The sequence below is a fragment of the Gouania willdenowi genome, chromosome 20 (genome assembly GCF_900634775.1).
Source record: "Gouania willdenowi chromosome 20, fGouWil2.1, whole genome shotgun sequence".
NCBI classification, from domain to species: Eukaryota; Metazoa; Chordata; class Actinopteri; order Blenniiformes; family Gobiesocidae; genus Gouania; species Gouania willdenowi.
In genome coordinates, this window is record NC_041063.1 from 8,433,722 (window position 1) to 8,447,260 (window position 13,539).

Sequence of the window (13,539 nt, forward strand, 5' to 3'; positions counted from 1 at the left end):
GATCACATCCCATCAGCTGAACATGCTGCTGTTAGATTTAATGCTCTGTTATTGCTCTAGTGCTGGGTCAGGTTTATATGACGACCAAAACATGTATTTAATTAAAAACACCTATAGTTTAGGATTAAGTTTAGCTCACTGTTGCTAGGGCTGGTGACACTCATAGTTATACAATATAATACATTTATTTAATTTATTTATTTTTGCTAGAAATAACATGCATATTTATTGCAAAAAGATTACATGTGATGTAGACCTAAAAAAATTAATAATTTAAATATATATATATATATATATATATATTGAAATCAATATTTAGCATCAGCACATCATTGATTGTATGTGCTGTTATAATAATCGCGCTTTTTTAAATGAAGCTCCAAGCACTCAGACTGCAAACTAATAACTAATTTATCGTGCATTCAATGAAGTGATATGAAGGTACAGAATTCATCCAATCATCAGTAACACTCAATAGGTTCAGATTTAAAAAAATGAAACACTGATACCTGGTAAATATGATTGTTTTTGCATCTGTAAATAAAAAAAAAATGAAGATTTACCGGAATTCTATTGGCTGGTGTCATCCACCACACAGGGAGGCAATAAAAACAGGAGTTTGTTTAGTGAAATAATGTTTCATTGTTACTCGGAACATCAGCTCTAAAACAGAGTGAAGAAGCTGAGTTAACATGATTATTGTCCTGAACAGTTTTTACACCACAGACTGAACCACTATTTGACATTAACCAATGAGTCTAACTAAACCTAACCCCACCTCTGATGTAGACACACATGGTTCAGCCTGATGAGCTGGACACAGGATTTAACCCCATGATGACTCCTCTATAGTTACTACCACAGCAGGGAATGACTTCTCTAAGATCACAGTGTGGAATAGTGAGCACTCTTCAAACAGCAAAAATATAGAGATTATAGATGATATAAACCATAGAGAGGAATGTTTGGGGTGTTGTCGACTGCAGAGTAAATGAATCTACTGAAAGTGTGTGCACACTATTACATATTAGCATTTGTTATTGGAGTGTGTTTGGTATCATTTGGTGTTTTCAGTAGTGCTGTCAAACAAATAGAATTTTTAATTGCCTTTTTTTCCTGAAATAGAACGTATCAGTAACTCTGTTCCATCAAACGTATTGAGCTAAACAACAACAAACGTCCATTATTTGTTTTAAATTCATATTTCCTTTACCAAAAAGTAGATATTTATTGATTTTTCTCCTTGTAAATCTGAAGTTGAGTTAAACCAAGTTATTAGCAGCCACTGCTAGCTCAGTGCTAATCTAGTTATCCCCTAGAAGTGTTTAACAGCTAGCATACATTTAGCTCAGGCTTTGTCCAACTGGCTGTTATGAAGGAAGTGACTGTGTGCAGTGAGGGAACATTTTGTATATTTTTCTGTTATTTTTGTGTATATTTGTTTGTCATTTTGTGTGTTTCTGTAGTAGATTTGTTTATTTATTTATTTTTACTGTTGTGTATATTTTTGTAATTTTGTGTGTTTTGTCATATTGAGTTTTTTTTAATTTTGTTGTTTTGTTAATTTTTCTATTATTTTTGTGTATATTTGTAGTCATTTTGTATGTTTTAGTTGTAATTTTTTTTTTTTTTGATGTGTATTTTTCTGTAATTGTGTATTTTTGTTGTATTGTGTTTTGTTTTGTATATTTTTATGATTATTTGTGTGTATATTTGTAGTCTCATGTGTTTTTGTTGTAGATTTGTTAATTTTTGCTGTTATATCTTTTTCTGTATTTTTTGTCATATTGATTTTTTTTTTGTCATTTTTTGTTGTTTTGTATATTTTTCTATTATTAATCTTTTTTGTCATAATTTGTGTATTTTTCTGTCATTTCGTGTGTTTTTGTTGTGATTTTTTTGTTTTGTATATTTTACAATTATTTTTGTGTATTGTTCTTGTCTTGTGCATTTTTTATAGTAGATTTCTGTTGTTTTATGCATTATCGTCACTTATTGAATAAAATGAGATCGAGGGCCTGTTGCTTTAGATCATTGAGCTGCTCCTTGATATAAACTTGTCTTATTTACAGCACAGTGCTACTCTCAGTCCCAGCTCTGTATTTATAGCAGGCGTCTTAGTGTCCCTTCTTGTTATAGTGAGTGTGTACTTGCTGTTTTAGGGCTGGATTAAGTCGTCCGTAGCGGTGATCCTATGTGTGCTACATGTCACTAGTGGCTGCTACACAGAGTGATGAAGATGAGTGAAAGGGAAATAATGAAGAGCACCATGGACGAGTGTGTGTGACTGCTGGGGTTATAAGGAGTGTATGTGGGGGTTATGAGGGACCATGGGAGCGGTGCTCAGCTGGTTGGCTGCTTATGTTGGTTCTTTGGTGCTGGACACAGACTTCCTGAACCCTGGGAGAGTGAGTACAACTACTGACTTTCTCAACAACAAACACATTGATAATTCTAATGAATTGAGAAGTATGCATAGAAACATTTGTTTTTAGTCCACCTTTAAGGACCTCTGTGCTTAAAGTGTCGTTCAAGTAAAACAGCATCTTTTAAACTGTTATAATGACCCAGGAACAGACACGCAAACTTCTGCCTGGATTAAAAGAAAAGTTCAGAAAAATCTGAGTTTGTATGTAAAGTAATGAGTGAATCTACTGATCCAAAACAGATTTTTTATCATCTTTATTATGGTCCAACTCAGTGTTTTTCAACCTTGGAGTTGGTGGAATTTATATGGAGTCCATTGAAATGTCTAGTAAGTCGATAAAATAAATGAAAATAATGATAAAAAATGTATTGTTTACATTTTTAATTACTATCCTTTTTTTAAACTAAAACACAATCCTAATCAACTTTATTCTATGCTTTCACTTTCTCAAATATAAATCTAGTTAAAATAAAATGAAGTATAAAAATCTTCCTACTCTGTGTGTTTGGAACAGCGACTAACAAACATCAAAAACTAGGTCTAGAAGAAAAAAAATGTGTATTTGTGATATCAAAATGGGGTCATGATCCCAAAAAGGTTGGGAATCACTGGTCTAACTAAAGAAAAAAGCATCATAAACAAAATGTACTCTGTGGCGTTAAACCTTAAAATAAAAGAACGAAAGACTATCAAAAGTAATACATTGTAGTCAGTGTGTGCGTCGTGTTCTATGAGGAGAATAAAAAACTGAAAAGAATGGAGCACATGAAGGTTAGAATGAAAAGTGAAACAAATCTCCCAAAATGAGGAAAGCATTGCTGAAGATGAATGAGGAGGAGGAGGATGACTGAGTCAACAACTGTTTCTGACTATTTGCTTTCTACACAATTTATAGAAACTTGACCCAAAATGTTCCAATTGTACTTTCTAGAAGATCTGTGGTTAAAATAATTCTCCGTCTTTGATTTAGTCTTTTAAAGATGAGATTTGTTGCCAGTTCATGAGTTGGTGGGCTGCCATTCTGAATTGAACACATTGTTTTTACTCTAGAAGAAAAATGTTGAGTTGGAAGTAAAACAGAGAACGTGTGTCTGAATGAGAGGGATGATGGTGAGGAAGCAGGAAGTGGAGCTCACATTAGAACCACCAGGAGTTTAAGTAGTTGTAAGAAGATTGTGTTATTGGATAAAATGTTGAGCAGATTGACTGTAATTGATTGGTCAAAGGCAATGGAGCCATTGGGTGTTTGTTACACAGACGTGTCATAATAAAGGAAAGGATCTCATCGCTCATCTGATGAATCATTTTGGGGAAATCAAGGATTATTAACCAAAAATATCTACCTTTCTAATGTATTTACTTTCTCCCTGTTTTCTTCACAGACCCACAAAGCTCTCACTGAACCCCACGTCTCTGAAGAATTCTGCTCAGTGGAAGGAGATATTGTTAACTCTTTGGATTGGTGTGAAAACAGATCAGAAGACCAGTCTGATGAATGTTTGGATTCATGTCAGTCTGAACCCCCATCAGGGTCCAGACCAACAGCAGCTGACTCGTTGGATCCTTTACATGGACTAGAGAAGTCCTCAGCCCGAGGTGAAAGCTCCCCTGCTGGACGTACCAAAGCACAAAGAAAAGAGTCAGTACCAGACAAGTCTGACCACAGAGACCCAACAGTGCCTAATGATGGACAGACAGTCAGTAAAAATGAGCTGCAGAACACGTTAGCCCCTCTGTACACAGAAACTACAGGCGAAAGGAGTCATCTGAACACAGACACCTGTGATGTAACAGGAAACACTGAAGGAACCAGGATCAGCAGACAAACTGAATCTTCTGGGCCAGAAACATCCACAGAACCCACAGATACCACTGAGGAAGAGAGTCAGACCACAGAAGACAAAGGCCATGAGGTATGGGATGAGGAGAACCATGGAGAACCTACTGAAACCTGCTCTGATTCCAATGCACTCACACAGATGGTTGAAGTGATCCAGACTTGTGTTGTAGAGAAGACAAACCTTGATAGCTGCTCAGCTAGCAATGATTGTAAACATTTACTTGGTCTCAAGGAAAAAAGGGATGTAGAGGAGGAAGTTGTTGGGGATGAACTAGAGTTCTGTGTGAAGGAGAACCTGTATGAGCTAAAGCCTGTTGCTAACAACCAAACAAACATAGTCTTTCCAGGTTTGATTGAATCTAAAGTCAGAAACTCGTCCTGTGAGATAACTTCAGCTTTGGATACTGGACCACACGCCTACTTTGGTTTAACATCACACCATACACAACATGGAAGAGGATCTTCCTTTGTGGAACCTAAAGAATCTCTACTACAGACCCAAACTGACAAACAATCCTCAACACATGCTATCAATGACCATAAGGAGCTCAGAGATCCTGAATCAGGTGCTGGTTCCCATCAACCTGATAGTTCCTCACATCAACACACCGAGCATCTCAAGATGTCTCAACATGGTCCCCCAAAAACCTCCATCTATCTCCAGTCTGACTTCAACAATAACTTTAAGACGATGGTGAAAGATTCCCTCAGAGGAAACTCTGATGATCTCTCAGTAGGAAGCGACGCACCAAGGACGTTTAAGGACGACACGGTTTGGACTGAACCGTTGTTAGAAAACGAGCAGAACGGTTTCTTAGATAAAACTTTAAAGCATTCTGAGGTTTCTCCTGTAGATAAAATGGATTATAATGATCTAGGAAAACAGACCCATGATGCACAGGCTAAAAACAAAGAAAGTCCAGCAATCCTTAAGTTCTTTCTGCCATGGAAAGAAAGAGGTCACAGTTTACACATGAAGACATCATTGGTCAGCCCCACTAATGGTGGTTTCCAACCAGTTCTGGAGACTGATCAAACACTGGAAAAGTGTGACACAGTGGAGGATCATCTGAAAGAAATTGCGACCCCGAGTCCTGCTGAACAGGTCATGGATCCTTCAATGGACATCTATAATTCACAGGGAACGGGAGGCCTCAATGGGGGGGTGCTCCCAGTAGGAAGTGTTCTATGCAGTGTGAACGACACATGTGGACCTATGACTTTAGCCCATGATGCAGTGTCTCACTCACTGAGTAGAACCTGTGATGACTCTGGGGATCCTTCAATGGTCAATGGGACCGCGACGACTACAAAGACTGGCCAGACGGAAAATAAAGGCACAAAGTTCTCCGTCTTTGCCAAAATGTCTTCCTTCAGAAGGAGTCGGGCCCTAAAGAGTTCCAGAAGTGAGAAGAGACCCCCCAGTCCAGCAAACAGAGAGAACGAGGACCGTGTGTCTGAGCCACAGTCAGATGTTTCCGAGAAAGACATTGTCATTAGTTTTGTTTCCTCACCTAATGATGAGACACAGAAAGAAAACAATGTTTGTCTCCCGTCGTCTCCTCCCAGTCGGCAGCTTCTCAGGATCAGAAGTCTCGGAGGTTCTAGGGACCAAGATATAGAGCTGGCTCCGGACTCCTCGTCCCTCAGGCCTAGAGTCCAATCAGCTGATGAGCAGAACCATGGCGTGAACATTCGTATGCGCTTTGCGCGAGCACACAAGTCCCTCTCCATCTTGTTTGAGTCGCGCTCGGCCGATAAAGAAAACGATGAGCGGACAGCCACTGGCAACGATTCCAGGCCTGAGAACGTCAAAGGTTCCTCAACTAAGCTTAGAAAACACAAGAAGAGTCATCTGCTGAAGAAATCCCACTCAGGACCATGTGGAGAAGTTCACAGATCAGTTTCTGATGGAGACACGTCTTCTCCAACCATTGACAGACTCAGGAAACCAGGATTTCCTCTTCCTGCTGATACGGGTCAGCAAAGACCAGGATTCACAGACAGAGTGGAGGTGGAACAGAGGAGGAGATGTTCCTCCAACTGTTCACTCATTAAACAAAACTCTGGAGATCAGATTCATATGTCTGGACCAGGTTCTCCACTGGATCGTTGTGTTCCGTCCTGGGTGAGGTTTGAGTCGGTATCTGCTCATGTTCTGACTGAAAGCCCCCTCAGACCAATGAGCCCCAAACCCAACACTCCCAAACACAAAGCCTTTGATTTCCCTACTTCCTGCTCCATGTCTCCAAGGCTTCGTGGTCAGATGGTGAGGGTGGAGGGACTGACGTATCCACCAAGGAGACCCAGGAGTGTGAGACCTGCTGCTGGTCTAATGAGATCGGCTGAGGGACGTTCATACATCAGTCTGTACCCCATTAGCTCCGTCAGTGAGCTGCAGGTAAGACCAGACCGTTCATTAGAGAACATGATGGCGTTGTTGTTTTTTATTATATTTTCAACATACTGTATATACATGAACATAGAAGAAACAAGCATGGCATCAGGCCATAGTGTATACACTACACATCTACACACTTCTTCATTATACAAGAAAAAAGGGGGGGTGACATCTTGGTGATCTTTTATCCAACTTTACTCATTAATCATAAGGCTCACCTTGTCCCAAACAAGTTCTATTTTAGGGCAACACCAGAAGATGTGTGTATGGTTAGCATTTATTTGACCACATTGTCTCCAACATGTTTGTTCTTTAGATCATGGCTTGCTTTTAAATTTTGGCGTAATAACATTATTTTCAGGGAAACTCTCTTCATAAAGTAACTTTGTGGATGTATGTTGTTTCACACATGAGATACCATCTTACGACATTTAACTCTTTTTCCTACTTGTGTTTTATGTCTAGTGTTGTTTTATTCTGACATTCCGTCACACTGTGGTAGTGTTGATAATTTTTTGACAATTCTTGATTGTACTCTTTAACCATCACTGGGTTGGGCTCTCCTAATTTACCTCTTTATTATAATATTCTCTCAATTGAAGATATCAAACAGGTCTTGGTTTCAAAGTCCAAATCTTTTCTTTAAGTCTTCAAAGCTTCTTAGCTCTTATTTTCTGTGGCAGTACAAAATGCAGCCATTCCATTTTTCTTCCACTCTTTAAGTGTTGAGTCATACATCCAGTGCTATCCATTTCAACATTATGATTGGGTTTTCAAAGGGAGAACCTCACCTCATCCCTGTCTGCTTCCCTTTCCTTCTTCTTTACTCTGACCTCACTGCACTCAGCGTTACACAACGTTAAACGCTTGTTTTCAAGCTTATGCTAGCTTGTCTAAAATTAGCTTTTTCACATCTCTAGTTACACTCAGTCATTTAACTATTTTTACTTTAACTATTTTAACTCTACAGCAGAGATGGGTCATGATTATCACAGGGTCACATGGTCAACATTCATCTCAGCTTTTATAAAAAGGACTGAAACTGAGCATTTACACAGGAAACAACAAAGGGTTTGTGTGTTTTTGTTGTGGTTTTTTATATGAATTCTCATTTTGTCTTTGTTGTAGTTTTGCATAGTTTATCATTTTGTGTTATTTTCTGTTATTACCTCTGCCGAGAAGCTAATGTTTTTACTGATATTTGTCTGTTAATGTTAGAGGACAATACGATTTGCGTGTCACGATACAATATAAGTACAAAGTGTATGAAATAGAACAAGTAAATAGTAACTAACTGTAATTCAAATACAAATATAAAAAAAACAAGTGGTGTGTTTCTCAAATTGTCAAATTACATTTTCTAAAAAGTTTTAACTATTTCTTCTACAACAGATTCTGATTCTGTTAAGTTCTTAAATTCTTTAAAAAAAAAGTAACCACATCCATCTATCAAAGTGTCCAGTATGTTTTATAAAAATAAAGCTAAAAGTCATTGAGGAGTAAGGTAGTTTAACAAGGTCTGATGGTGCGTTCACTGACACCTAGTGACCGGGAGTTTACACATGTTATGCTGCACAATAAAAAAAAAAAATTCTTTAAAAACATGATTTAAAAAATCGATTTGGACATATTTTGGACTGATACGACAATCTTGCTGTGAAATATCCTGATATATTGCAGAATTGATTTTTTTCTTACACGTTAGTTTACGTAAATGGTTGTTCGCAGAATATCTGAAAAAGTTCTGAAAGAATTTAAATGAAATTTGGCGATTTTTAGATAGACAATGTCAAAAAAGATAAGGAGTTCCGGCAGTTATTATACATAGGTACTTTGTATATATTGTGGATACGGTATCCAGATCAAGTTTTGGAGCCTAATGTAAATGTTTGGCTGGTTCTACAGCACCACCTACTGGAGACTTTGAGCCACTAAGGCAGTGGTTCCCAACCAGGGGTACGTGTACACATTGCAGGGGGTACTTGGAAACATTGATGAATCTATTTCCAACATGCTGAGTCATTTTTAAGCCTATTTCAGACACTGTACATGCTCATCCAACATCTTTTCCACCCGTTGACAATAAACGGCATTAATGGAATAAACAATATTGTGGCCTTAATATCCTAATAAATTGTTAATAACATGTTATCCACATTACCAAAAATTGAGGTAAATATATTCTCTGATATATAGTAATTTGTAATGCACAAAATTTATATTTAGTGTGCGTTAAACGTACACGTCGACATTTTCAAGCTGTAGGCGATTTCAGAGGCCAACAAGTTAACATGTAAATAAAACAAGAAAGGTTACTAAATTGGAGTGACGAAGGGGTTCTCCTAATCTGAAGAGAGTCCTCAGGGGGGTACATGAGACAGAAAAGGTTGGGAAACATACTGCTCTAAAGCAAGGCTTGGTGCAGGTTTGTGCTCTCTGAGTGCTCTTGTTTTGTTGGTATTTGTCATTGTTTAGTATTTTTTTCAGTTATTTTTGTCTGTTCTTGGAATAATTTAGATTATTTCAGTTGTCTTTAGTGTATTTTTACGTCATTAACATTACACAACACTGGACCTGCGAGTCCAGATAAAGTCTTTGGTTGTTTGGTTATTCTCATGTTTAAGTCTCATTATTCTAGTCTCCATCAGTAACTTTCTTTAGGACTAAAACCTTCCTCCTCCTCCACAGACGAAGGCTGAAGATGATCTGGATTCTCTGACGGTTTTACGTAGATTTCCTCTGAAGTCCCACTGCTTCTCTCAGAGTATCCCAGCTGGACTGGACTGTTTGGGCTGGAGGAGACACGTCTCTTATTTCTGTGAGTAATCTGATTACTTCTCTGGATGTTTAAAACATTGTGCTTGGTGAACAGGAAGTAAGAATCTGCTGTAAACTCATGTTGTCTTAAAAATGAGGAAAGGAGCAAAGGATTCATACACAGGGAGTCAGATTTTATTCTTCTGTCATTGTTTTAGTTCCTCTCAGTTCTACCAATAATATGAACAAACTGGTTTACTAACCTTTAGTTAATCTAAACCAGTGTGGGATAAGGAACATGTGATTAGATTTTGGGGACAGCCCAGCTCATTATTCTGAATATAACACCTCTGAGTTTATTTATTTTGGCTTTGAGTGCCTATTTATGCCTTCTTATTGTCATTAAACAATAATTTATAATTTTAAATACATGCCTAATATACTGTAAATGCTACAATGTCACACAACTGAAATTTTGTTTAGTATTGAACTATGCCCATCATTTTTTTAATGTCTCATAATATAAACCTTTACATATCTTTGAATCTCATGTTGCTTCCCTTTTTCCTGAAATAATGAACTCCTAATGGGTGATCCTTTACTGTATGTCTGTCTGCACTATTTTAATCTTTGTACTTGAAACCATTTGACGATCACTAAAAGCTTTAGATTCTAGTGTTTTCACAAAGACGAGCACATTTCTTATCAGTTTGTTTTATCCTCCTCTGTGATTGGATGAGCTGAAATGAAACAGTCCTCATCCCCCTACACCACAGTCCAAGTAAATACTATTAAAAAATGAAAGAAACATGATAAAGAACTGTGTGTTCCAAGTATGATGTAAACTCCTGCATGTAGCACACTATCAGCAAACAGAAGAAGAAACTTTTAGCAAGAAACACAGATGGGATTATTACCGACGCTTCCTGTCTGTTCCTTACGTACTGACTCATCTACTGACTCACGTACCTACTTATCTTAGCTGCTGTGGTTCTTTGTGGTGCAGAGACGTGTTATTGGTCAATAGTTGGACGGAAACGTTCCCTCCATGGTCATGACTGTCAGTCATTCTGTGTCATTTCATCCCTCAGTAGCTGATTCGTCTGTGCTGCCACTGTTCATGAATGTGTCTGTCTCTGTCTGTGTGTGTGTCCAGCTCTGTGATGTTTTTTTTTCCCCACGTTTCCATCTCAGCTGTTTTTCTCAAAGAACTGAAATGACGTTGAGCGAATAATAATAATAAATAATAATAATAATAATATAATAAGCCCAGTTGTGTGAAAATTGTTAGAGAGAGTTTGTGGATCAGTGGAGCTCTGCTAGCCTCAGCTAGCACCTCATTGCTAAACATGTAGCAGCTAGTATCTCAATGCTAAACATTTAGCAGCTAGTAAGTACCTCAATGCTAAATATGTAGCAGCTAGCACCTCAATGCTAAACATGTAGCAGCTAGTAAGTACTTCAATGCTAAAAATGTAGCAGCTAGCATTTCAATGCTAAACATGAAGCAGCTAGCGCCTCAATGCTAACATGTTGCAGCTAGCACCTCAATGCTAACCATGTAGCAGCTAACATCTCAAGCTAACATGTTGCAGCTCGTCAGTGGATAAATGATTGTAGTGAATGGTCGACCACTCTCAGTAGTAGAGGATGTGGGCGTGGCTTGAAGCGCTGCTACAGATGGCATCGTCTGACCCAACTTATCAACTATGTAGAAAAACTATTTCAAACCATTTTGTACTTGTAAAGGTGACATTTGTAATTAATATTATTTATCGTATTGCTTAGTATCATGACATGTTAATCGTGTATCGTATTGTCAGATTCATGGCAATGTACAGCCCTAGTTAGTGTTTAGTTTGGTGTTCATGGGAGGATGGAGTGAGAGAGAGCCTGATCTCAGCTCCACACACACGTGTGTGTTAGTAGACAATGACACACACACACACACACAGCACATGTGAGGATGTCAGTATATAATAATGATGTTAGACTGGGAGAGGAGGAGCTCTGAGCAGAGAGCGTTTGCTCAGCGAATAGCGCAGCACGCTTCCTCTCACGAACCTCTTCCTCCTCTTCCTCCTCCTGCTGCTGCTCCCTGAAAACCAACCACCTGCTCCTCCACTTCTCCTTTGCCTCCTTCTCTCTGAGCTGTATGAGGACCCAGGCAGCGTTGGAGGGCAGCGCCCCCCTGCCCATGGGCAGCTCTGATATCAGCTGTGATAGCACCAGCAGCTCAGGGCTGTCTCCAGGATCGGAGTCCGATGGGGCGAGTCCCACAGGGGGGGCTACGGAGCTTAGGGTGGGTGGATGTATGGGTGGAGGGGGGGGCAGCCTTGGGGGCACGCTAAGAGGAGTCCTGTCACGTTACTGGAGCTTAGAGAGTCTGCACTCCACCACAGGTAAGAGTCTGGACCGCGGCATACTCTGTGTGTGTGTGTGTGTGTGTGTGTGTGTGTGTGTGTGTGTGTGTGTGTGTGTGTGTGTGTGTGTGTGTGTGTGTGTGTGTGTGTGTGTGTGTGTGTGTGTGTGTGTGTGTGTGTGTGTGTGTGTGTGTGTGTGTGTGTGTGTGTGTGTGTTCAGGGAAACGTTGTCTGTTACTGGGTCAGTGAATCGTTCACCATGGGATTAAATGTGATCTGTTGATGCTAATCCATACATAATCCCTGCAGCCTTTTCACTGACATCTTGATGAAGATCAATCATCTGTGACCCACCTACCACTCTACATACGTTTATATCAACATTAACTAGTGTTGAATGCAATATGATCAGAATCAGAAATACTTTATTCATCTCAGGGGGAAATTTCTCTCTTATAAAGGCTCGAGAAATATTACAGATGAAAAGAAGAAACACTAAGCAGTGAAAAGAAAAGAAAAATAAACATAATTAAGCAAAAGACTGTTAAATAAATAAGGATTAAATGCAATATAATCTGACTGTTGATCAGATAATTGTAACTTTGTCCAAACCCCATTTATTTTATCATCTCTAATCTTCAGATTATTATGTAAAAAAAATGTATAATTTGAAACTTTTTATATATTGGAAAATCTTAAGCAAAGCTTTTTTTTGTAGTTTTTTTAACTGTTAATGTCTGTAAATTAACTGTGTGTGAATACAATAGTGTAGATCTGTGGTTCCCACACTTTTCACAGTCCCGTTCTCCTTCAACCCTAACCATGTACCTCCTACTCCTGCACACTTATGGCATTACATAATAATGTAAAAATGACTTTATTAGCAAACACCATATTCTATTTTCAGTTTATTTAAAAAAATTAAACTTTAATCTCAACATCATATTTCAACTTTATTCTTTATTTGATCAAAATTATTTTTCTCCATCAAAAATGGCCCTAATCTGCTGCCGTACACATACAATTAGCCCTATAGTGAAATTGGTCCCTGTATTTACCTATCCTGTTAAGGAATATATAATAATAATAATAATAATATGTAAACACACAATAAAACATCTAATTCAGAAATATCACTTATTTGCTTTATTTAGTTAATTAATCTACTGATGTTTTCACTGAGAAACAATCTCTGTTTTAGGAAAAATAAATCTCCCAAACATGAGTTGATTGAACATAAATCAGTAATACAACATATTGATCAGCCTGAAACAGAGAATGAACAGAACTCTAATGATTGGCTAAATGTGAGAGAGTCTGAGGCTTAAATTGTTCTCCACATAAAGTCTTTCTTTCTCTATATTTAGTTTTCATGTTTGTCAAAGCTAAAAACCCACTTCCACACCAGTACGTGGTGGCAAAAAACATCAAACATGTTTAGCTAGCGCTAAGCTGTGTAGCGCAGTCATATTTGTGCTTTTGTTGATCCTATATTTTCTGTCACCACTAGAGGGCAGTGTGACAGATGATAATGTGTCATTAGTGTCAATGCATGGAGGCTCCTGACTGCTGCTATATTTATAATATACTTTACAATGTTGTCACACTGTTTTTAATTTATATTCACGTAGCTCCTGTGACAATTTGCGTACCCCACTTTGAGAACATTGGTTGTAGCATATTGTTGATATTTACTGGTTTTAACATGTTGGATCACATGACTTTATGTTTTTTTTTCTCATTGTAGTAG

At 38.2% G+C, this 13,539-nt stretch overlaps 1 protein-coding gene across 4 annotated transcripts in view; it reads left to right on the forward strand.

Moving 5' to 3' along the window:
• The window catches only part of arhgef4 (Rho guanine nucleotide exchange factor (GEF) 4), a 55,691-nt gene that overhangs the window by 13,337 nt on the left and 28,815 nt on the right, over positions 1-13,539 (forward strand). For 2 of the 4 annotated variants that reach the window (XM_028434987.1, XM_028434989.1), the window contains exons 3-4: positions 3,811-6,669; positions 9,358-9,487. In XM_028434987.1, coding sequence (XP_028290788.1) covers positions 3,811-6,669; positions 9,358-9,487 — 2,989 coding nt within the window. Of the gene's footprint in view, positions 1-2,102; positions 2,409-3,810; positions 6,670-9,357; positions 9,488-11,566; positions 11,829-13,539 lie in introns of those variants that run through there. The other 2 variants (XM_028434988.1, XM_028434990.1) reach the window with 2 other exon arrangements.